Source organism: Megalops cyprinoides, chromosome 15 (assembly GCF_013368585.1).
Source record: "Megalops cyprinoides isolate fMegCyp1 chromosome 15, fMegCyp1.pri, whole genome shotgun sequence".
NCBI classification, from domain to species: domain Eukaryota; kingdom Metazoa; phylum Chordata; class Actinopteri; order Elopiformes; family Megalopidae; genus Megalops; species Megalops cyprinoides.
This window is the reverse complement of record NC_050597.1, coordinates 19,624,699-19,650,000: the sequence shown is the minus strand read 5'-3', so window position 1 is coordinate 19,650,000 and position 25,302 is coordinate 19,624,699. Positions and strand designations below refer to the sequence as shown.

Below are 25,302 nucleotides of genomic sequence, written 5' to 3'. Positions count from 1 at the left end.
GTGAAGTGTCCGTGCTCAGGGCTCAACAGCAGGGTCTCAGTGGGGATCCGAGTACACAACCCCACTGCACTGCTGTCATCATACTAACTACTATTCCACACTGCTCCTGTCATCCACCACTGCGATAAACTGCTCCTGTCATACTGAGCACTACTCTACACTGCTCCTGTCATCCACCACTGCGATAAACTGCTCCTGTCATACTGAACACTACCCTACACTGCTCCTGTCATACTGAGCACTACCCTACACTGCTCCTGTCATACTGAGCACTACCCTACACTGCTCCTGTCATACTGAGCACTGCTCTACATTGCTCCTCTGTACTAACCACAGTTCCTGTGATGTAACTGCTGCTGTACACTCCTCCTGTGCTGTATCCACCAGTGATCCCAGAACAATGTGAGTAGCTACCCGCCCCCCCTTTCTCCCCAACCACCTTAACCTTTATCAACCTTTACCACGCTATAAAGTCAAATGGAAAAATTGGATTATACCAACAGATGAGAGACTGGCGAAGGAGGAGTTCATCCGCCCTCCCTGGAGTTCAGCTTTCGCTTTCATTAAAGCGCCAATGTGTCGCTCCGGCGGCTCCGCAGAACGAGGTCAGCCGGAAGAGGCCCCGCGGGACGCGCAGAGTTAATCAAGCCGTTTCCGTGGCTCCTCGCCTCGTCCGCGGGCTGCCGCCAGGGCGAGAGGGCGTGTATCGCTGCGAAGGCCACGGCTGCTCCCCCATGCCTCCGTGCTCCTTCCAGTGCAGTGGGCCGGGCGCTGACCCGCTCGGCGCAACCAACACCACTCTGCAGAGAGGCACCCGCTCCACCGGCTTTTCAAAATAAAAGCCACCGGAGACGCCGTTTCCAAGGCTCAGCAGAACACGTGTAAATAACGTGATTAATACTGACGAAGGTTAGCTTTACTAGCATTTTGGCAAGATGGCAGCACTGGCACATGGAACACGCTGTTCTGCATGATTACGTTGTCAGAGCCGGAGGCTGTAAGGATAGGTGAGTTGGGTCTTGGGAAAAGAAGAATTTCCTTTTTTGTTGCTTGTTTTATTCCATTCCCGAAGGCGGCGTTCCACTGAGGAAGCCAGGCTCAGAATGAGGTGGACCTACTTTTCATAGGGTTCAGTTACCCTGTCAAACAAAACATTTAAAAAGAAATCACTGTGTTGGTTATCAGGTTCTTCCAGGACACCTCTCAGGCTGTGCACATAGCAGTGGGTTCTGAGCCTGTCCCCTCGGATTTGATGGATCGCAGCTTTTCCTCGCCTGAAATGCCGCCTCTTAAAAACGACGGTGGTACGGAGTTAGGTCAGCGGTCATGATGAATCGAACCCCAGGGGATGTCAGTGACTGACTGAGTGACTGGCTTCTGATGAGTGCAGGTGTTGAGTGCTGGTGATGTATTTCCCAGAGTGGGTGTGTGAATGTGCGCAGGCACGTGTGTGTGTGTGTGTGTGTGTGTGTGTGTGTGTCTGTGTGTGTGTGTGTGTGTGTGTATGCTGGGATGCACAGTCTCTCTCCCTCTCTCTTTTTGTAATACCACTTCAACTATTGAGTCTGACTTTTGCAAGATTTGGTAAAGAGAAAAGCCACATGTGTAACCAATCTGGGACACCTGCACACCATCTGCATCCCTCTGCATAGTGTGGAAAGAGAACTCTGGAGTGGTGGTGCTTGCAGGTCACGTGTCATTGGGTCGGGGGTCAGCTCAGAGTTTGCCTACCAGTCAGAATCAAGTGGCGCATTTGTTTGCATCCAGCTGAAGCGTGACAGCACGTCCATGAACTCCCGGGGGGTCAAGTTATGCGTAAGTAAGAATGCTTCACTCGGGAGCTATAAATGAGCGGGCAGATATTTGTCTCCTTGTGCCCCTGTTCAGATCTGCTCCAGTATGACAGTTAGCATTTGCTCAGTTGGTGTTGATCCCGGGGCATCTGCGGAGTTGATCTGTACTGGTACCGCGTAACCCTGCCAACATCGTGTTCGCTTGTGAGTAAATGAGAAAGATCATGCGCCAAATTTGCGCACTTCGCCAGCTGGATTGTGATGGATGATATTCCTGTTTTGGAGAGACCGCGACAGGAAGGCCGCGGGGAACGATGCTGATTATTTGCGGGACTGGCCTACAGCTCAGGAGGCAAAGTGATGATGCCGTAGTGCGAACTATCGATGGTGTGGGAGATACGGTGCTCAGCTTGTAAGAAAGCACACACATTTCTGCCCGTGATATTTCTCACAGGATGAACTCGTCCGCTTCCACTTGACTCCCTCGGAAGCTTGGTCATCCTATTAGCCTGTCTAAGGCTGGCCGACGTGCTGTCGACCCGGGTCAGCCTGCTGTGTGGACGCACCCGCCTCGAGAATAGCTGATGTAGAGCTATGACCTGTCAGTGGAAAAGCACTCTCTTCCTCTGTCCTCCTCCCTCTCTCTCGCACTCTCTCTCTCTCTCTATTTCTCACTTTCATGTGATGGCAGGGAGATGGGCTCTGAGCAGCGGAGCAGCATGCGGAGATGGCCTGAAGGTTTGATTGCTGCCACAGTCAGGGAAAGGCCTGTTTGCTGCGTGTCTCCCAGTGGCGTAAGCTTGCCTTAAATCACCGTCAGCTTGCGGACACACGCGTAAGGACTGTTAGCGCTTTCCCTGTCACGCCGGCATAGCGAGCTCAGTCAAAACCCGCAAAAACCCCACCCCCCGTGCCTGTGTTTCATCTCTCGTGCAGGTAACACGAGCTGTGTTTTGGTCTAATCGCTGTGATGATGTCCTTTAACGCCCACGGCAGCAGGTGCGGGGTGAGAGTAATTGCAGATAAAAGTCCCCCGGGACGTGAGGGAGGATTTGGCCCTGCAGGTAGAACCGCAGACGGCGGTTCCTGCTCCATTTTCCAGCTCTCCCTGCTTGTGCAACATTCCACTGATCTGAGATCTGTCAGGAGGAAACGATTGTTCTGTACACTGTGATCTTGATCTGGATCTGAACTATACCGTGAGTGGAGGAGAACGGAGAGAAAGGGAAGGCAGTATCTGCATCGGGAGAGTGGGGGAGAGTGGAGAGGAGGGGAAGGCAGTATCTGTACTGGGAGAGTGGAGGAGAAGGGAGAGGAGTACAGTTGATATCAGTGTTTGTACTGTGATAGCAGTGAATCAGTCAGTCAGTGAATGAAGCAGTCTGTCAGTTCAGTTTCATTTAGAATTCCGCCCCTCATTGCGAGTTCTGTCTGTCCTGCTTCAGTCCAGCGCCTCTGTTGTTTGTGTTCCTGTGCCTCGCTGCTGTAGTGGACAGAAGGCAGGCCTATCCCCGGAGCAATGTGCCTCTGCTTATTTCCTGCACCTGTTTCTGCATCAGCAAGTACTGATATCATCCAGCATATGGTCATTAGGCCTAACACGTGATCCACTGAAATGGAGAAGGGGATGCCTGACACAAGAAGTCTCGGATCACTGGAGGTCTTTGGCACTTTTTGTCACCAGCACCTGGGGTGGCAGTGCTGCTTGTTCAGTGTGTCATGCAGGTAGACTGATGGCAGGTCAGTGTTTAATAATGTCAGATTTAATAACCGACTGTAAGCTAACGTGTTTTAGAGGTAGACTGATTGTAGATCAGTGTATAGGCCTGATGATGTACAGGTTGTCGGTCAGGGTGTTAAACAGGCAGACTGATGGCCGGAGAGTTTTGCCTGCGATGCTGTGCTTTGCATAGCTCAGTGTTTGAGGTCGGCCTGGTTCGGTTTACTCCACCTGATGTTCTCTTGACGAGTGTGAGGATATACTGCGATCTGCCGGAGGGGAGAGGGTGCAGGGGCGGACAGCAGTTGTGTTCCAGGTCATTAAAACCCTCCCGAAGGGAGAACATGTGTCACGCTGCCCTGAGGGCTCGGGGTGTTCCACCTCAGTGACCCCTCCAGTGTGGGTCACGAAGATGGACGGCGTGGGGCAGCCGGTGAGCATTCGGCATGTTAGCAGAAGGTTAGCGGAAGGTCATTGGTTCTTATTCTGGGAAGTGGTAAGACAGAGCTTTAGCTGCAGTGCTAGTCTACATGTGTGAACAGAAGATGTGTACTGTAAACTGCTGTGGTACGCTGCTTCACTGCAGCGTATACACATACCGAGACACTGTCAAAGGCACCCTCACAGACACAAACAGATACACACACACACACACACACACACACACACACACAGGGTCCCAGGACTCTCCTGGCTGTGAGGCAGATATTGTTGGCTATAATCACTCATGGGCATCTTTTCCAATTAGCCTTGCGGCACTCAATACTGACTCTGTATTACTGAGCACTCACTGTGTCTCTGCTGCTGTGCAGACTGCCTGCATTCTGTGTGTGTGCGCCTGTGTCTGTGTGTGTGTCGATGTATATGTCTGCACGTCTGTGTGTGTGTGTCTGCACGACTGTGTGTGTGTGTGTGTGTGTGTGTGTGTGTGTCTGCGCGACTCTGTGTGTGTGTGTGTGTGTGTGTGTGTGTGTGTATGTGTGTATGTGTGTGTGTGTGTATGTGTGTGTGTGTGTGTGTGTGTGTGTGTGTGTGTGTGTGTGTGTGTGTGTGTGTGTGTGTGTGTGTGTCTGCGCGACTCTGTGTGTGTGTGTGTGTGTGTGTGTGTGTGTGTGTTGTCTTGCCCCTTTATTGTTTGCTTTGTCACAGTCAGTTTGCCTTGCAATGGCTGATTCACTGACCAACACACTAACAGGCTGACAAAACCCTGACACCTAACAGTGCATGCAGGAGAGAATTAGGCCAATATTCACTACCAATTAACATTTGTAAAAGAGACTAGTTTCAATTCTGCGAAAAGAATTGAAAAGAAGTCCAAGAGTCAGAAGAGGAGTCCCCCCCAATCAGATGGTCCAGGCATACAGCACTAACACACGCTTACACAGAGAACCCATCTTGTTAAAAAATGTAAAACGAAGAAACTACTGACAGTGAGGGAGCTCAGCCTGGCTACAGAGGGAGGCCATCACAGGCAGACATGGCTGCTAACAAGCAGCAGGCTGTGCACTGTCCAACCAGGTCGAGAAAAACAGATACATTGGGCCATTTGTGCTTAAATGTTTAAAAAAAACATCCTTTATCTTCACAGTCCTGCCAAGAATGCAAAAAATGAGATTCCTCCTGCTGTAGGAGAAGAAAGGAGCTATGTATTTTTGGCAGCATAATGTATTATTATTGTTCCTGTAATTATTGTAAGGGTAACAGTTGCCGTTGTTATTATTGATCACAAAGCTTTGGAGATATATACAGTACATATACCTGCATATCGTGCTGATCACAAATTGAGAGATGGGAGAGTGAGTAAGGTGAGGAGGGGCACTGAAACAGACAGGAGAGCTCTGGAGAGGGGGAGAAGAAGGGATGGAGAGGGGGAGACGAAGGGATGGAGAGGGGGAGACGAAGGGATGGAGAGGGGGGAGAAGAAGGGATGGAGAGAGGAGAAGAAGGGATGGAGAAGGGGAGAAGAAGGGATGGAGAGAGGGCGAGAAGAAGAGATGGAGAGGGGGAGAAGAAGGGATGGAGAGGGGGAGAAGAAGGGATGGAGAGGGGGAGAAGAAGGGATGGAGAGGGGGAGAAGTAGCAGAGGGAGGACGGAGTGCAGGATTGACTCCCTGCACGATATTCTGCCATCCTGTTTTGCACGGATGTGATGTCGTCTGCACATCCTGTGAGTGTTGCCCTTTGACCTTCTCTTGTCCTTTAGAAAGAGGCTGGGAATACCAGCAGAGGCAGAGTGGTGGAGAGTTAACACGTCTCCCTCCCCTTCGCTTTCTTTTCTGTACCATACTTTCCTTTTAGCTCTTTCTCACTCCTTCTCTTTTTCTCACTCCCTCTCCTCTGTTATTCCCCCTCTCCCTCTCTCTCTGACCTGAGCTGCCCTCCAGGTGGTATCAGAGGCGGGGAGGTGATGTTCCCAGTGGGGCCTGGAGTGGTGGCACTGAGGAGGGAGGGGTGGGGTAGGGGTCCGTACGTGGCGCAGTCCGCAGACGTGTGAACATTGGCACCGGCAGGCACCGCCATCTGTCCATGTGCGCAATCGGGCTGCCTCTCACCGCGCAGACAGACTGACACAGGACTGGCACACCGACCCACACTCATATGTGCAAACGCGCACACCCGCTTACACGCTCTCTCACGCATGCAGGAACGCGCACACATACCGAGACCCTGTCAAACGCACCCTCACGTACACACACACACACATTCCCATACCCTCATACAGTGCCGCACTATTCTTTATTCTTCCTCCCTCCCTCTCTGCGTATTCTCGCTCTCTCACTCCTCCATTCCCTCCATTGTTTTTTGTACATCCTGCCAGCTCTATTCTCATGTTTACCATTTTCACATGTTCCACATATAGCAAGAGAATGGCTTTTCATCTTACTGTAAATATTATACTTGCACACCCTTCTGTGTTTGCTGTGTTTCCTGCCCTTTAATCTGGAGATCCAGCCAGAGGACTGTTATTGAAATAGATTAATATGAATGAGTCCTTTTGATCCATATGAAAATTAGGCTTCAGACATGCATGCATTGATTAAAACTGTGATAACTCACAAAGAAATGAATTATTAATTACAGAATATTGTTTACCTAGCATGCTTCATGCCATTCAAGATATGCTAATACAGCATGATACATGGGATATGGTCAGATGTAAAGATATTTAGTTCGACCCGTGTGGTTTTAGTTTCAGTAAATAGGTAACTAATCTAAACCTTAAGTAGCTGGGAAATTGAGAAGGCTTTTGAACAGCCCCCTGCAGAGTGACATGTCCTTTGAGCTCATGTAAGATGTGATCGTAATAGTAGGGTCAGCTTGAAAATGTTTAGCATCGTCATTGTGTTTTTTTGTGTATTCATAAGAATACACCTATACTCAGTGTTTACCATTTTCCTGTGTTTATCCATTATTGCATATACACATGATTATATTTCTATTGGTGAAAAAAGTTTCCCAACCCCCTCCATCCTCCTTGTCCCTCTTCTTTTTCCTCCTTTTCTCCATTCCTCTTTCTCTCCATTTTCCCTCTCTTCCCGTCCCCATCCTCCTTTTTTATTCCCTGTCTCCACCCCCCCGCCCGCCTTGGAGAGAAGGCCGTCTCTTCCCCTGGTCAGCGGGGCCTGAAGGACTCCGGGTTCCTCTGAGGCTGTTGGATAACGGGATTCCTGTGCAGTCTGCACGTGCTCAGTCCGCCTCTGTCCCTGTAGGCTCAAATTACAGGAGGTTTCCAGATCATTTGTTCTGAGGGGGCGGGGGTTGTCTGTCAAGAGGGCAGTCCTCCAGGAGGACTCTTTTGGAGGGGGTGGGGCAGAGAGCACACAGGGAACCCTGCCTCTCTGTCTGTTCCCCTCCCCTCTCTCTCTCTCTCTCCCTCTCTCTCTCCCTCTCTCTCTCTCCTCCCCTCATCTCTCTCAAATCAATTTGCTCTATTGGCATGACCGTTAACAGTGTAGTACTGCCAAAGCAACAATGATTCAACAAACACAAACATAAATGTTAAATGCTCAAATCAAGCTTTCATAACACATCAGATAGATACACATTAACACAGGCTAGGCTGTAGAAATCAAGGCATTGCTGCTTTTGGTCCCTATGTATGTCTGCTCGGTGTCTCTCCAGCTGTGACATGCCAAAACATGGTGTGTAGCTAGTGGTGCTGTTTTCCCCTGTCCTACGAGGATCGGAGGTCTTCTCTCATCTGTTATTTCGAAGAAATCATTAATGAGGAATTTAATTTTCAAGTAGGAGTATTCACCTATAATTGAATAGTTCTCACAATACAGGAGGATGTGCATCTCTGTCCCTACCTCACCTGTTGTACAGTGCTCATGCATCCATTCTTCTTTTTAGCTTCTTAGCTGTATATAACACAGTGCAACAGTTGTCTATAATTAATAGTTGGACAGACCCACAGCCTGCACCCATGTACACTTTGACTTATTGTGCAGTAGCTGTTCATATTGATTTTTATATACCTCATTCATTCCATCCTTATTCCATGTATGTGTCCTGCATGACTGTTTCTGTTTGTTGTGCTGTCACCTTGACATTGTGTGCACTAGGAGAGAAACTGGAACCAGAGTCAAATTCCTTGTATGTGTAAAAGCATACTTGGCCAATAAAGTCTGGTTTCTGATTCTGATTTGGGCAGCCATGATGTTTGGTGTCTGCCTTTCTAAATGGCGAGACTGTGGTCACTGAGTCTTTGCTTGGCAAGGATCTGTCAGGAACTGCTGTCTGTATCTTACAGTGAAGAGAGAGTCTGCTAATCTGCGTCTGCTCGAGGGCCCGCTAGCAATTAAGTTTGTTTTGTGTTTTGGTTTCATTATCCGAATGTTCCGAATGTGGCATTTTGTTTCATAATTGTTTCATAATTTGTCTCTCAGCTCCCCTGTTCTCTCTCCAGGCTCCTCTTCTCTGTCTGCTCTTGTCTGTCTTTCCTCTCTCTCTCTTTCTCTGAACCCTTGTTTTCTCATCCTCTAATACCTCTCCTTCCTTTCATTTAATCCCTGCTCTCAAGTCCTTCGCGGCTCCGTCTTTCCTGGCTGCTTTCCTTCTGCTCTCTTTCTCCCTTCCCGCTCTCCTTTCCTTTTTCCTATTGCCTCCTTTTTTTTCTTCCTTTTCTCTCCTCTCTCCCCTCCCTCCTTCTTGGGTCAGTAGGTGTGAAGAAACACTCTTAAGCCTGGCCTCTGCAGTAATAATAGTTTGACACTCTGAGCGGTGTGAGCAGTTTTGGCCTGTAGGGGGCACAGTGTCGGCTCTGCGGGGGCGGGAAGCTGCCTTGCCACGTGGGCGTGTGACTTTTTCCACTGCTTACCTCACTGTGGGGTTCGCCCGGGCTGCCAGGGCTGCCAGAGCTGGCCTTAGACCAGGAGTGCCACAGTTAGAGCAATCATTGCACGCAGTCAGTCTGAGTGCAAACACAGGCCACTGCATTGATACACTGTGCACAGACGTCACTGCAGGGAGTTACAATGCAAACAGAGGTCACTGCAGAGAGTTACAGTGTAAACTGAGATGACTGCATAAGGTTACAATGTACACCTAGGCCCCCACACAGTGTTACAGTGTAAACAGGGATTACTGCAGTTACAGTTTAAAACAGGGATCACTGCATATGGTCACACTGTGAGCAAAGATCACCACATAAAGGCTCTGTCTCTGTGGCTGACTGAGGCGGGAGGGGGTGGGTGCAGCGGTTCTGGTTCACAGCAGATTTACGATGTGGTGTTCCTAGCTGTCAAATGACCATGTCTGTGCCACCTCACACCCAAATGAAATTTTCCTCCCCTCCACCATAACTTTGCCGATCCATCCTCTGCCTGCTCGCTACTTATTGACCTTCATCCGCGTTCTCCGTCCCATCCCCATTCTCCTCCCTGTTGATGAAAAGACAATGGGGTGTCACGTCAGTGGGGGTGCGTTTTTAGTGATTTATGAGTGTATCTGCGCAGAGCTGCGCAGGGCTGTGTAGGCAAAGTGCCTGCCGACAGAAAGCATTTAGGGGGAACATGGAAAATTAATGAGCTTGGGACCATCACTTAGGCTGTGTGTGTGTATATGTGTGTATGTGTGTGTATATATGTGTATGTGTGTGTGTGTTCTTTCCCATGGAGGTGGGTGGGGTGGCTGTGTAGTGACAGGCTAATTGAAATTTGAGCAGTTTGTACACACACACACACACACACACACACACACACACACACACAGACACAGACCAAACATCAGTGCTGAGCAGGTTTCAGCGCAGTGCAGTACAGGGGTGGGGGTGGGGGGGTACAGAGAGGATCAAATGGGGAAAGACATGGAGATTCACACACACAGAGAGAGAGAGAGAGAGAGAGAGAGAGAGAGAGAGAGAGAGAGAGAGAGAGAGAGAGAGAGAGAGAGAGAGAGAGAGAGAGAGAGAGAGAGAGAGAGAGAGAGAGAGAGAGAGAGAGAGAGAGAGAGAGAGAGAGAGAGAGAGAGAGAGAGAGAGAGAGCAGCAGAGAGTGAATGAGCAAACGGGATACCCCCGCCCCTCCACCATCTAGGCCAGGGATTCCTCCACTGCAGTGATCCTCCCCCTTCCCCCTCCTCCCTCTCTCGCCCTGTTCTCTTTCTCTCCCTCCCTCTGTCACGCTCTGCCCCTCTCCCTCTCTCCCTCATTCCCTCCCTCTCCCAAACTCAAACTCGGAATTATTTATTGGCACAAATCCACAATCTACTGTATTGCCAGAGCAAGGTTATAGAGGGGAAGCAAAGGTATGATGCAATGATAACAGCGAGAGACTGTAATTTGCATACTGATACCAGTATTACTGCAGCAGTAATCTGTCTGTCTTTCCCTGTGTAATAATGCTGTGTACAGTCAGCCCAGTTGCATTTGCTCAGGATTCTGGTGCTGTGATGTTACCCCAGATCCTGCCGTGACCCCACTGGATAAGCTATTAGCCATAATTAGAGAGAAAGACAGTGTTTAGTGATTAAGCTTGACAATGAGTGGAATCACAGTGCTACAGGACTCCTCTCTGTCTCACACACGCACACACGCACACACACACACACACACACATACACACAGGCGTTTTTTCTGATGTTGGCCCTCTCCTCTGTCATTTCCTTCTCTTTGTTGTTCTCCCTGTCTCCTACTCTGTCTCCATCTTCCTTTGGGCCCTCTCTGCACTCCTTTTCTCCAATCACTGTCTTCCTGTCCCATTTTTCTTTTAGTTCTCTTCCTTTCCCCTTTCTCTCCCTGTCTTCTCCTCCTATCTCTCCCTTCCTCTCCTCTCCTTCTGTGTGCCTCTATCTCTCCCCCTCTCCCTCTCTCTTTCTCTCTCTCTCCCTCCCTCCCTCCCTCTCTCTCTCTGCCACTTGGATGACATTGATTCCAAGGTTGCGGGGCTATCGACCGCTGTGCTGTTTAATATTTCAGGTGGTGTTTCAGTAGCTGCTTTGAGAGAGTCAGGGCTTTTCTCGACCACATCGGCTCCGCGTTAGACTGAGGAACCCCATCACCTGCTCTGACACACATTACACATGCTGCTCACATGGACTGCTGCTAGGCGGACGCATCACACACACACACACACACACACACACACTCACTCACTCACTCACTCAGACACTGGCACAAACACACATACAGGCAAAAACAGAGACACATACACAGACACTCACGCACACACACACACTCAGAAACAGGCGCATGCACACACACATACACAAACACAGAAACGGAGACACACACACAGACATACACAGACACACTCTGCACATGTTCTACACAGACAGCACATAACACGTACATACACATTTTGCTTCTCTCAAAGACTACACATACACTACACAAGCACTAAACACAGGTGACACATACACTGACACACACTACACATTATACATTCACTAAATGTCCTATACATTGATTACAAATACATATATCTGACACACTTGGTGACACGTGTAAATCTGTGAGCAAAAGCTCATCTGAGTAGTGTGCATGTAAAAGTGTAAATATGGCACTCATCTCATAAAATAATTTCCATAAGAGCAGAACTGCAGCAGGACTACAGCAGAGGGAGACAGCCAGACAGAGAGAGACAGGCTGGTCTACAGTCATGGCTGTCAGAAGGGGTCATGGCCATGGAGTCTCTGGGAGACAAGTGAGGGGCAGGACTGAGATGCACTTTCTACTGCACTGTGAAAATGGATACAGATGCCTTCCCACAAGTTTCATATTCGTGGGGAGGGACAAATGAATGGGGAAGTTCTGCGGATAACCGATGACCACATGACCCTTAAAGAATATCATTATGAATATATCAGGTCTCTTCTTTTTAATTTAGACTTGTAATCATTGTTATTATTATCATTATCGACACCATTTATGTGAGTGAAGTATCGTTGTTAATGTCTTTCTCTGGCAATAATTAAAATAACTAGCTTGCTTTGGCAGTATTTAACAGTGTACTGTCATGTCTGGGTATAAAGGAGGAGAGAGAGAAAAATGTCATGGAAAGAGGGAGAGTGTGTTTCTGTGGCATGAGAGGGTGTGTCTGTGAGATAGAGACAAGCTCTGTAACTTTTTTCCTGTTTATGGTCGGATTTGCCGTGAGCGTTTGCCAGCAGAGATAAACCATATCCCTGAGGTGAAATCTGAACCGGCATTCTGGCGAGATTCGCTTTTGCAGTGTAGCGGTTTTTCCTATTTCCAGCACCGTGTGAACTGTTGAGGAGCGCTGTGACTTTGACGCTGTGTTCACGAGCGTCAGTTCTGAATGGGTGCGTTCTGCGCAGTGCAGCTGCGCTCTCTGACTCCCGCGACGCGGCCTGTCGTATGGCGGAGGAGGGATTAAGGCTCAGGACCGTCTTGCTCGGGGTTGGGGGGGTGGAGAGCTGACCTTGAGAGATGGCTGATATGGAGCAGAGGTCAGCAGAGTCTGGCTGATGTGAAACCATTGACCCCTTTTTCACAGCGTGGGACATTAAGACAAACATAAAGACACATACAGACATCCAGCGCATGCACATACACACACGCAACACATGTAACACACAGAGAGGAAGCTTTAGAGATGTCGACACATACACACAGACGCACATACAGGAAAATGCATATTTAAAGGTCCACACAAACATGTGCACACAATCATACACAGACACACACATAAACATAAAGGTGAAATATGTACATAAGGCACACACATGCACATAAACATACAGTTAAGGATTCCCAGGAGGCATACACACGCAACACATGTAATACCCAGAGAGGATGCTGTGGAGATGTCAAAACGTATACACACAGACACAGAAACGGTAGATGCACAAAAGACACACATGTAGGAAAATGCATGTTGAAAGGTCTGCGCACACTCTCGCATGTGTACACACTGTTACACAGAGACACGCGTGATCATACAGTGAAATATGCGCAGGGTATACACACACACATAAACATACAGTTGAGGATACACAGAAGGCACCCACACACACGCAGAAAAACACGCGCACAAAGACACACAGTATGTGCTCACACAGAGCAGCCAAGTGTTCCTTGAATGATGCTGGCTGCGAATTGAGAGTGTTTACTGGGACTCTTTATGCTAACCTTTTGGGTCTGAAGGTAATGAATGGCCTGCATTCGGATCTGCGGTTGCAGTTATTACGGCAGAATGCTGCTCAAAGCAGAAATTGATCAGTGCCGTAATCAGTGCTTGTGTTGTTGTTATTACAGTAATGGTGGTGGATGATCATTACTTGTTAATTTAGTTGACATGGTGTTTTATCTTGAAAAGAAATGTGTGTCTATACACTGGCGAGCTTACAGCTGTGCTCTCACTGGCCAGGAGATTTTTCTGAGGGAGCAGGCATGTCCTCTCTGGCTTTCTTTGCACAGACACTCACACACACACATGCACCCTGAGACAATTACACACACTCACACACACACACACACAAACCATTTGCAGGGTTTAACAAAAAGCAGAAAAGAGGAGAATAGAGGAGCATTGTATGGCCCTCTGACCGATGGCGTTTCACCTAGAGGAGCGGTGGGTGGATGGCCCTGGCGGTGGCATTGCTGGGGGGGTTGGGGGGGCTTGGCTGTGATCTCTCTCACTCTCCTGCAGGACAGACTGAGCGAAACAGAGTGAAGGGGACAGAACCCCTGGGCCGAGGCTCGTTAATGCCTCATCACTAATTAATGTCACCTCCCTGGCCAGGGATCTGCAGTCCCGCAGGCATCAGCAAATTCTGTTCCTCAGATCACCCACCCCACGCCTGCCCCCTCCCTTCCTGCTGGGAGTTCCGCTTTGAGGGATTTCTGACACGACAGTGCGGCGGTAGTCTCGCAATATCTCGTCCTCTTATCGGCTCCGTTTTCTGATTGATGGCTGCTTGACTGATAGATAGCTGGATGCCAAATTGACAGCTTTGTGCCTGATTGACAGAGGGATGCCAGGGCAGTGGGCTTTGGGCTCAGCTCTACATTCAGGCCCATCCCTGCCTCTGACTCAGCTCCACGTAGGGGCTCAGCTCCACGTAGGGGCTCAGCTCTGTGTCCGAGCCCAGATCTGCGTAAGGGCTCAGTTCTGTAAAGGGGCTTAGCTCTACATCCAGTGTGTATGTGTGTGTGTGTGCGTGTATGTGTATGCGGCTGACCTGATATTTTGAATACTAAATTCATTAATGATTATTTAAAGGAGTGTTAGGGGAACAGTGTAGGATATCAATATGAGATCATTCATTTCTATTTAAAACTGAGAGAGGAACAAGCCTGGAGAGCCGTATCAGTGACAGCCTAGGAAACTCGGTTAGCTAAGACTGGTCCAGTAAGGCTTGTTTATTTGCCAGTGACATTAATCATGTCCTTAAAAGCCAGCTCTGCATTTCTGTTGACATTCAACACCCCAACACCCCAACATTCTGGCACATAAACAATTACCACAGCCATGCCCACTGTGTCAGTGTGTATGAGTATGAGTGTTTGTGTGTGTATGTGTCTGTGTCTGGCTATGTGACTTTGTCTGCGTGTGCATATCTGGGCTTGTACCGATTTCTGTTTTTGTGTGTGTTTTTGTGTGTATGTGTAGGGTGTGATTAACACTCTGTCCACTGTCCTTCCCCCTCCTGTGGGTCTGTGTGGCCCTTTATTCTGTCTCCCAGTGCCTTACAAGGCGCTCTCTGCCGGCGGGCGGCTGAGGGGAAACGGTGACGCATTTCTCAGATTTCCCCTAATGCAAAACATGTGGCTCCCATCTGCAGGGAGTGCAGAGGGAGACACGGAGAGAGAGAGAGAGAGAGTGAGGGGGAAACGGAGGGAAGGAGAGGAGGGTGGAGGTTTTGACGTTTCCCAGGCAGCCCCCCTCCGTCAGTTCCTCTCCATGTCCGTGTGTGCTGGTGTTTCCTCAATGACTGTGGTCCTCCACAGCTCAGGAAGCCATAACAGTGAGGGAACTTGCCTCTACTGTTCATTCATGGTTTACCGGCTGGTCCTCTGAAAAGTGGTGTTTACATGCGTGGGAGGAGTGTGTGTATGTGTGCGCGCGTGCGTGTGCATGCGTGTGCGTGAATGTGCAAGTTCAGAAAGGGTGTGTGTGCATATCAGACTTTCCGTGACAGGGCTGGTTGTTCTGGTAGGTCTGCGCATGTGTTGATTGTCTCTCCACCCTGCCCTTGGGTTACTGTGTAGAATCTGAACTAGAGGGCGTTCAGGCATTACTGTAGCATAGACACACACACACACACACACACACACACACACACACACACACACACAGCTTCAGTCCAATAAACAGCAGTCTGTTCAGACGTCAGACAGTTTGGCGAGTTCAGACAAGTGTGCTCTACCTGGGGATTGATTGTAAGATTGTAATTAGTGCGTGTGTGTGTATGTGTGTGTGTTTAAGAGTGCTTTGTCTGATTCTGTTTTTTTTTTTTTTTGCACAGGCGTTGTCAGGGAGATTTCTGTTTATTTTAAACATTGTTAACTCCTCCTGTTTCTCTCTGCCTCTCCCTCGCTCCCTCCCCCCTCCCTCCCTGCAGGGTTTGAAGGGTGTCCCCACATGGCAGGGTCAGAGGCTGCTCTGCTCTTCTGCAGCGTCTCCTGAGGGTAAGGCTTTGACCTGCGATACCATGAGGTGTGAGGCCTAGCACAGACAGAGTGTGATGCAGTGGGAATACAGACGTTTTAGGTAGTTAGATTCCAGGTAGAGATGTGTCCCTGTACATTTGCTGTAGAAATGGACATGGTGCCATGTAAGTATCTCCCTCACATTTATATACTGCCAGTGTTGCTTATGGTTGTATTAGGACATAAAGATTAGTGTTGGATAAATCAACAATTAGCGTTGTGCTTTCTGTGCATGTTTAGTTTATGTAACGTGACAAATAGGCAAAAATACACACTCCAGTGTTGTGTGTGTCGTTCAGATATCAGCATGACCGTCACTGGAAGTATCAGCGTGAGGAAAGTGTTTCGCCTGCTGATTTTCTCCCTGTGTTTGACTCCTCTCATAGGCATTGAAAATGTGTGATAAATCAAATTATTTTGCATTTAGTGTCTAAGGGAAGGAGCCTTGGAGAGACAGGCCATTCTTAGTTTCCACCCTGGGCGGTGAGGCAGCATGGGTAATGTAGTTTGACCTTTGCAGTCAGGGCCCATTCGTCATCAGAAGAGCTGTGTGGCAGCGCTGTGTGTCCCCCCCCTCCCCCAGGCTGACGGGAGAGGGGGGAGACTTGTGTCCTTGCTCGCAGCCTTCGGCGGTTTCATTAGGAGGTGCTGTGTGTTGGACAGCCATAATTAGGGCTCCGCCGATGCAGGTAGAGCATTCAGACGGAACACCTGCAGCCCCCCCTCTTCCTGGCCCCCAGGAGAGCGGCTCTGTGCTGATTGGACGGGACACTCGTTAGGAGTTAAACGCCAGCAGTCATTAATTTGAGAGAATTTGTAGCTGGCATCTGCTGTGAGAGGCAGAGAAAAAGACAGAATGAGAGAGAGAGAGGGAGGGAGGGAGGGAGAGAGAGAGAAAGAAATGACTGGTGAGGCGCTCGGTATCACGGAGAGTGGTTGATTTGCTCTGAAGTGGGTTTTAATGACTCTGCCATTATAGCACTGTGAAGAACAGAGATTTGGAGGCAGAGGGGGGCAGTGTTCACGGCTGTGGCAGAGAGGGACGGCCGCTGTCAACGCGGCGCTCAGGAAGAGGAAGCAGGGGAACGCCAGGAGGGAAGAGGAAGCAGGGCTTTCAGTTGGGACGGGAGCATTTTGGGGGGAGGTCAGAGACAGTAAGGAGGGGTTCCCCCACACGCAGTGTGGCCGGTAGCCAGAGCCCAAAACCATAGGCATTAAGTCGCCTACACTGCTTTCCCCTGGGGAAGGGAGCGCTCACATGTTTCTGTGGAGCGGCGCTGACAGGCTGAATGCACAGGGCCTGGTGAAGGATAGCACAGCACAGCACAGAAGAAGCAGGGATCTGAATGTGACCTGAGACCTGCCAGCTCCTGTTTGAGCTCAGGTGTTCGATCTCCGCTGATGTTTCTGCAGGGCTGTGAAATGCCCCTGAGTCATTAAGCACTGGACTCATTATCCAAGACTGATTTTAATCCAGTTGAATAAGGCAGTTCCACCGGACAAACTTCCCACAGTTATAAAGAACAGGTCAGAACCCTTCTTGGATTACTGTGTACATGACATGTAACCAGATATTTAACCAGCAGGTAAATACCACATTATGATATATTGTAATGAGCATGTCATTTTTTAATATAGAGATTGAATTCTGTTTGTTCACCTGATGTTTGCATACTGATTGAAATCTCGTCTGTTAAACAGGTGGACTGAGTGTAGATCAGTGTGTTTTACAGGTAGACTAATAGTGGGAGTGTTTTGCATGTATAGTTGTGCTGTACAGTTTTATCTTGTAGTGTTCAGACACTGATTGACCTCCACCTGTTCCCTGAATGAGCAGCAAGATTCAGGCAGCCCAGGGGCTTATGGGAGATGCAAGGATAGACATGGCCTGGAATTACACCCTGAAAACCAGCCCGTAAAAAATCACATGCTCGTCAGGGTTAATTACGCCTAATAACTGATCTAATTGAATGACATGATGTAGGGATGGCAGAAAGAATATATCATACTGTTCCAGAATAAATTTCAGAGCAGCACATAGCTGTGAATTTCAGATCGCCTGTGTGACTGATTGTACCTGATGATTTGCTTTAATTAAGGGCCCTAAGAGTGTGGGTGCAAGCAGTTGTAGAGCTGCTAGATGTGTCTGCGGATTAAAGGTGTCATCATGTTGTCAGAAATTCACCAAAGTGGACAGCAGTTCTGTACTAAGTGGATTTTCTCAAGCATGAACTTGAATTGAGGAGCCAAACAACATAGCAGCTCCCCTCCAGCCAATCCCTGAGGGCGGTGAAACAAAAGTAAAGCTGAAGTCTCGGCTGGTTTGCAGTTGTGTGATGCACAAGTCAGTGTGGAAGCTGTGTAACCGCTGCCAATTCAGGCCCCCAGAGACGGGTAAGCCGTGGGCGTGGGCTCCTTGGGATTGGATCCTACTTTAAACGGTGGCCAGCAGCCCAGTTACCCACACCAAGTCCTGCAGGGATAGGCTGGCTGGTAGGGTTCTGGTCACATGGTCCGATCACCAGTCTAGACTGAACGCAGCTCCACCGGCCATTTACTGTGAGCATTGCTGCAGAATCAACTAGGCAAGGATACGGCTCTGCTGATTGGTTTAACTGATCTGAGTACAACATGTGCCGAGCCGGGCAGCCTTATTCAGATTCATAGTGTGCGTGATGTAATGACAGGAGGCCAAATGCCAGAAATCCCGTTGCAGGACGTGTGGTCTCGTTTCCATACGCAGAGGATGAGTTGCGCTACGCGGGCTAAAGCTGAATTATCGACACAACACCGCCCCCTCCTGGTGAGATGTGTTATTGCAGTGCTTCAGCTTCCTTCCCTGTTCCACCGTGTGATGGATGGGGTAGTGTTTGAGCTGTCAGAGTGAGAAACATGGAAATCTGTCATTTCCTTCTCAGATCAGTCGGATAGGAATGGCTTCTGGAACGGCACTGAGCCTGAATTCTTACTCTTTGTCCTCTCCTCCTCTCCACCTCTCCTTCCCTCTCTCCTCCGCACTCCCCCACCCTCTCTACCCCTGTCCCCGGGCACCAGTGATGGTGGTGTGTCAGAATAGGTTTCTTGTGATTTCAGTAGCACTCATTTTAGAGAATAACCTCTGCTGGTATGGAATGGGGAAAAACAAAGCAGTTTTGTGCTTGGGGACTAGTCACTGGAACAGGCAGGGGTTGTGGGCCCTACAAGCTTCGCTTCACAAAGGCCTCATTACCCAAACTGCTGGATATCCTCCAATGGAGGGTTCTTCACAACAGCCTTTACTGTAGAGAGTGTCATCAAGATTAGTCAGGGCACAGCTGAGAGGTGCCAAGTCTCAAGATTTTTTCCCATCTGTGTCTCGGCCAATGTTTGAATTCATAAAACGCATTTTGATGACTCTTTAAATTCAGAGGTGAAGACAAGAGCACTGCGTACTTACACATTTAACTTCCGTTCTTCCAAACAAAGCCGGCTCTCCTGAAATCTCACAAGACCACACTGGGGAGGTGAGAGACTTAGAATCCCAGTCTTATTTCATGGTGGTTGACTGCCTCCAGAGTGCAGCTGAAATTAACTTTATGTACGATGATGGCCAGCACTGAAGTTTTTTTAAATGAAGTGGGCAGTAGATGTGAGTAGGTGCTGCTGTTGGTGTGTCTAGGGGTTAAATAAGTTCTGTGTTTTGTAGATGTGTGCATTTGTTCTGTAAAGTGATTCTTTTTGGGATGTGTTTTGGGTTTGTAGGTTTGTGTAGGTAAGACTCTTCTTCACCTGGTGATTTAATTAATGGTGTCTAACAATTAAGAAACCTCCCTTTCCCCCAACACTCTTTCTCTCTCTCTGCCAGACACCCCTGCTTACTGTTTTAGATTTTACCCATTGTAGTAAGAATTCAGTGATATTGCAGTGATAAAATGTTATGGTCTGGATTGTAATGGACCATTTTAGATTCTAATGTGATTTTTTTCATGGATGACAAGAAAAAAAGGAAATTCTGTCTTGCTAGTAGAATACAGGTACTGCTAGTTTTTTTTATTAATTCATGTTTCAGTGCATTTAGTAATTAGTCATTGTATTACTGTTTTGTACAGAAAATTTTTGGTGTTCACTTTACAGAATGTCTTGAAAGGACAGTGCATTTTTAAAGTTGTAAGGCTGGTCAGGTGAAATTTGTCTTCATTGCATTGTGATAGAGATCGTGTCTTGATAGAGGTGTTTTGCCTCATCCCTCATCTCAATGCTCAGTGAAGCAGCTATCTCTTTTAATGTCAAATGTCAAAGGGTAAGAGAGCTGCTACCTGCCTCATCAACTCTGTGATTGGACAGGACAAAATGGCAATTCACTTAAGCGGAACAGACAAGACAATGAAAAAATCTATTCACTCGTGTTCATTTAAAGGTAAACCTTGACTTTAGCGTTTAATTAATAACTTGGCTGGCTGTTTTATTAAAAATGTAGCGTGTACAATGAAAAGGGTCAGATCAGTTATTCGCTCGAGAGTTTCTCTATGGCGTGGATTCAAAGTAGAAGTCTAACGTGCAATGATGAAATATGTGTAATCTTCTTTGTGTCTTTGTAGAGTCTATATATCCTGTGTTTTCTTGTGTTTGATCTTTGGGATGCACTGAAATGTGCAGTCCTTAAATGACTGGATATAAACCACTCTCCCTCCCTCCCTCCCTCTCCCTCTCTCTCTCTCTTTCTCTCTCTCTCTCTCTCTCTCTCTCTTTCTTTCTCTGCCCCCCCATCTCTCTTTCTCTCTTCCCCCCCCCTCTCTCTTTCTTTTTTCTCTCTGTCTTTCTCTCTCTCTCTTCCTTTCTCCATTTCCCCCGGCCAGAGGTGACGGTGGTGTATCAGAACGGGCTCCCTGTGATTTCGGTGACCCTGCCGTCCCGCAGAGAGCGCTGCCAGTTCACTCTGAAGCCGCTGAGTGACTGCGTGGGCGTGTTCCTGCAGCAGCTACAGGCGGAGGACCGGGGCATTGACCGTGTCGCAATCTACTCCACAGGTACTCGTGTTCTACACCGCTCTTTGTAGTTACTCACATCTGCTACACGTGCATACTTCAGACAGGTAACAGTCAGCAGCACTGATGCATACTGCATAGATACTGTTTTGGTGTAGGACGTTGGCCTGAACTCACTCACTCACTCTCTCTCTCTCTCTCTCTCTCTCTCTCTCTCTCTCTCTCTCTCTCTCTCTCTCTCTCTGCAGATGGTGCACGGGTAGCCTCCTCCACAGGAATTGACATCCTGCTCCTGGATGACTTCAAGCTGGTCATAAACGACACCACGCACTTGGTGCGGCCACCCAGGAGAGGTGAGGGGAGAGCTTTACACCCTGGACCATGGGGTGGTAATGACCTGTAGGTAGAGGTCGTCCTGTTGATGAAAGGACCTGCCAGGCAGCAGTAGGTTGCTGGGCTGTGCTTAATGAGACACGCATCAATCCTCCAGTCTGCAGTGGCTCTCCCATAGTGCACTCTGGGACTTGTATGCAAAACAGGTGTATAGCTGTGAATACATTTTCACATAACTTTAAAGCTTGATGTGAAAATTTGAAAGTGTAATCTATCAGAACTATACTTATGGCAGAATTATCTAATTCCAAGGTCTCAAAATGAGAAAGAAATTCTATAATTCAAAAAGTACGTTTTGTAACAAACAAAAACAAAGGAACCAAAATTGTGTATAGGACTTTAACTTCACAAGTGTGGTGGTTGAAGTTTCAAGGTTGTAGGAGGAAATATAACATTTTTTGGTAGTAAAACACAACCAAAACTATATGTCATCCTGTCATCCTGATAGATGACAATAGCCTTGACATGTTTTGTATGCAGACTAATGTCTGTGTGTGTGTTTGTGTGTGTGTGTGTGTGTGTGTGTGTGTGTGTGTGCGCGCGTGCGTCTCAGAGTTGCTGGCACACGAGGAAGCGGAGAGGCTGAATGATGTGAAATTCCTGGTGCAGCAGCTGTACACAACCCTGCGCATCGAGGAGCATCAGCTGAGCAAAGAGCGCGAGCTGATTGGACGGCTGGAGGACCTAAACTCTCAGCTCCGCCCTCTAGAGAAGGCCCGTCTCCTGTATTTTCCTTTCAGACGTCTGTTGAGAATAACGAGAGGCACATTGATTGGTTAAGAGAATGTCTTGTTTAGGAGGCATTATCCCGTGAGCCACAACAAAATAAGCTGTTTAAATTTTAATTTGCAGTTTCAGCTGCAGTACCAGTTTGAGGCGAGATGAGCTTTAGAGTTTATGTTTCGATTTGGTTTTCTAGTTGAGGTTAGGATATGAATCTCGTGTGTGAATTTGGTGTCCTGTTTGACTTTGGAATGTTAAATCTGGCTTTGAATTTGACTGTGACCCGCACAGGTGAAGGAGGAGCTGAGCAGGAAGGCGGAACGCCGGACCACCTGGGTATTGTGGGGGGGCATGGCGTACATGGCCACACAGTTCGGCATCCTGGCGCGCCTCACCTGGTGGGAGTACTCCTGGGATATCATGGAGCCCGTCACCTACTTCATCACCTATGGCACCGCCATGGCCATGTATGCCTACTTTGTCCTCACGCGTCAGGTGGGTGTCTCAGACCTTCTACGGACCTGATTCTGCATCCCCTTTGGACCCTGTAATGTATCAACGATCAGTGACTTTCTTTATTCAGGTTATGCTTTTTACCACCTGTCAAATAAACATTCCCGATCTATTTTGTCTTAACCTTCCCTATCTGCCCCCCCCCCCCCCCCCCCTTCCTTAATTTGGTTTGTTCCTTGTCTGAACTTGCTGCATTTGTGGCTTGCCATGTTTTTTTTTTTTTTCCATGAACAAACATTTTCCCACAATGCACCACGTCATTACCGTAGAATCTGTCGGTCCACTCCATTGCAACAAAACACAAAAAACCAACACATGTGGTTTTGTCTGTTAATACACCTCAGGCCCACTTCTTCCAGTCTGTCTGTCCCTCTCCACAGCTGTCTGTCTGCCTTTTTATCAAATATGCCTCTTTCTGAAGTTAGCTAAACTCATGTTTTTTGTGCAGCTCTGATCTTTCACCCTCTCTTTCCCTTTCTCTCAGGAGTATATCTACCCCGATGCCAGAGACAGACAGTTCCTCCTATTCTTTCATAAGGGAGTGAAGAGGACCCGCTTCGATATTGAGAAGTACAACAAACTTAAGGACGCCGTTGCTGAGGTGAGCTGACAGAAGAAACACCCTCCCCCCTCCATTTACTTGACCTCACACACTACTGGTATAATGTTGCTTAACTTACTACATGGATAGTCATCTTTTTTGTGTTCCTCTGCTCTCCCCATTTTCTCCCCCCCCCAGGCGGAGTTGGATCTGAAACGCTTGCGGGACCCCCTCCAACTCCAGCTACCCATCCAGCAGATCACCGCCAGCAAGGATTGATGGGAAGAGAGGCCCACCAGTCCCTCCCTCCATCCTTCTCTTCCCTCCTCTTCCCTCTCTCCATCCACTCCTCTTGCTTTCCTCCTGTTTCCTATCTGCCTTTTTTTTTCTCAGACAAAACCATCACTTCAGCAACCAGGGGGTTCCTTTTTTAATTCTTTTTTTTTTTTATTTTTCTGACCGACAACAAAGAAAATTTATAATGGAAACCGGAAGAGGAGAGATTAAGAATAAGAAAAGCAATGGATCGCTTCTCACGAAGAAGGGACAAAATAATGATTTGCAAGGAAGTTGAAAAACGTTGAACTTTCCGCTGAACAAACTGCAACGGAATTAGGAGAGATGCAGGAAGTCATGCTGTCTGACAGGAAGTGACACGTATCTGGATAAGATGTAGTGACACAGCGATGACGCAAATTCTCCCACCCCCACCCCCGCCCTCCAAAAGAAACGTGTGTAAACAAAGCACCTACCCTCGACGAACACACGGAGAAGCCAGCCGCAGCATTACCGATGAATTAGATCCCTCCTTTTTTCTCTGAGAGAGGCTGTCCTATTTTGGGGTTTGGAGGCGGTGACTATTACTGGATATTTATCAAATTGTCACAGAATTACAAGGATCCTGAAGAATGTGTTCAGCCTACCTCACCCTGCACTCCAGATCTGTTGAGGAAAGGGAACATAGCTGTGGGGGTAAGAGTTGATGGAAGATTTGCTGCCCTGTCCTGCACCATACCACCATAGCCCCCCTCCCCTTCATGCCGTTGGTCTCTCCCGTTTGTGTGTACATCTCTTGTTGTCAGGCCCCCAAAATGCTGCCACCCCTCTCTCTGCCCGCCAATGAGGCCCCTCCCACTCTCTGTATGATGGACAGCAGATGAATGTTTGCTAATAAAGAGCTTTACCAGGAGCCTGTGTGCCCGGGCTGTCTGCTGCCTGGGCAGCGTGTCAAAAGGCCAGCAGGTCATGTGACACACTGCACTTCCTGTCTGTGACTTCCTGTGTGGACCTGGCGTCGTGTGCGACTGAGAGTGCTACCGGGCAAAAATAACATCACTGTGTGTTTAATTATTCCAAAAAAGATTTTTTTGGCACTTTTTAATTTGAAAGCCATAATAACTTTGTTAAGAAAAGAATATATCAATCAAAATGACCATAAGCTTGTTTTTCTCATTGGGGGAGGCACCCCCTCCCTCCTTTTTTTCCACCCAATCCGTTATACCCATCCACACACATCCTATGCCATGGAGTCCTGCCCATCTTCTCTTAACATCCCCTTTTTCATGCACCTGCATCTTCTCTCACATGCAGACGCACATATAGCACACGCTGTTCAGCTGTGATCTGTATTTGTTTTCAGGGATACTGTGTAAAGGCACAATCTCCACCTCTCTCTTGGGGCACCTCCCCTACTGTCATGGTCTGTGTGTATACTTCATTACAGAAATGAAAAAAAAAACACTAACAACATCTCCCACAGTGCCTCACTGCTTCCAAATCCCAGGATGCAGTGCGACAGGCGGGTGGTTGCTCCCTTACCACACAAGCTGCTTTGAGGTGATGGGAGTGACCATCTTGGAAAGCAAGTAAGGGTTTTGCCAGTGGGTAGTCAAGCAGTAACAAGAGGTATGAATGTGTGAATGAGGTTTGTGCTGATTCTATTTCTGATTATATGTGTAAGTATGGAGAAGCTTTAAGGCCCCCATAGTTCCCTAGTTCAGAAATTCTATGAACAGGAAATGGAGAGAGAGAAAGTGTAATATTTTAAAACCTATTGTAGTATTGAAGAGCTTCAGGTGACTTCCTGCCTTGCTGAAGAGCGAGATCGGTGCATCTTTGCATGCCTGCGAGGCTTCAGGGGTGTAGTGCTACCTCCGACCCCTATACCCTGCTGCGGTTCCACACTGCACCTGCACCACCTGAAAAAATGTCCTCTGCAATATAATTTATCTTTAAATGAACGTGATTCATGAGATTAATTTTGAATCTTTCTAAATCAAGTTTAAAAAAAAAAACATTGTGACTCAGTGTTTTTTCAGTCACTCAGTGACTCCTCATATGAGATTTTCTTTCTCATTAGCATATTTATTGTTAGATAATTGGAAAAGGTAGTCATTTAAGGTTTCCTGATTTAAAATAAAAAGACTCAAAATTGTAATCTTAAACATTCTTGTCCTCTGACAATTTTATTGAGTTTGTTATGCTCTTGCAGTGCATTCTTTTGCTGTCTTACAGAATTTTGTTCCGTCCTGTTTAAGTGA

At 48.0% G+C, this 25,302-nt stretch overlaps 1 protein-coding gene across 1 annotated transcript in view; it reads left to right on the top strand.

Annotated features, from left to right (window-relative positions):
• mcu (mitochondrial calcium uniporter) overlaps positions 1 to 24,973 on the top strand; it is a 54,556-nt gene extending 29,583 nt beyond the window's left edge. Inside the window, exons 3-9 of the mRNA XM_036547501.1 lie at positions 15,541 to 15,607; positions 20,464 to 20,634; positions 20,841 to 20,945; positions 21,539 to 21,699; positions 22,000 to 22,203; positions 22,706 to 22,822; positions 22,961 to 24,973. Of these exons, the coding sequence (XP_036403394.1) occupies positions 15,541 to 15,607; positions 20,464 to 20,634; positions 20,841 to 20,945; positions 21,539 to 21,699; positions 22,000 to 22,203; positions 22,706 to 22,822; positions 22,961 to 23,041 (906 nt within the window). The 3' untranslated portion in view covers positions 23,042 to 24,973. The remainder of the gene's footprint in view (positions 1 to 15,540; positions 15,608 to 20,463; positions 20,635 to 20,840; positions 20,946 to 21,538; positions 21,700 to 21,999; positions 22,204 to 22,705; positions 22,823 to 22,960) is intronic.
• Positions 24,974 to 25,302: the final 329 nt, after the last annotated feature.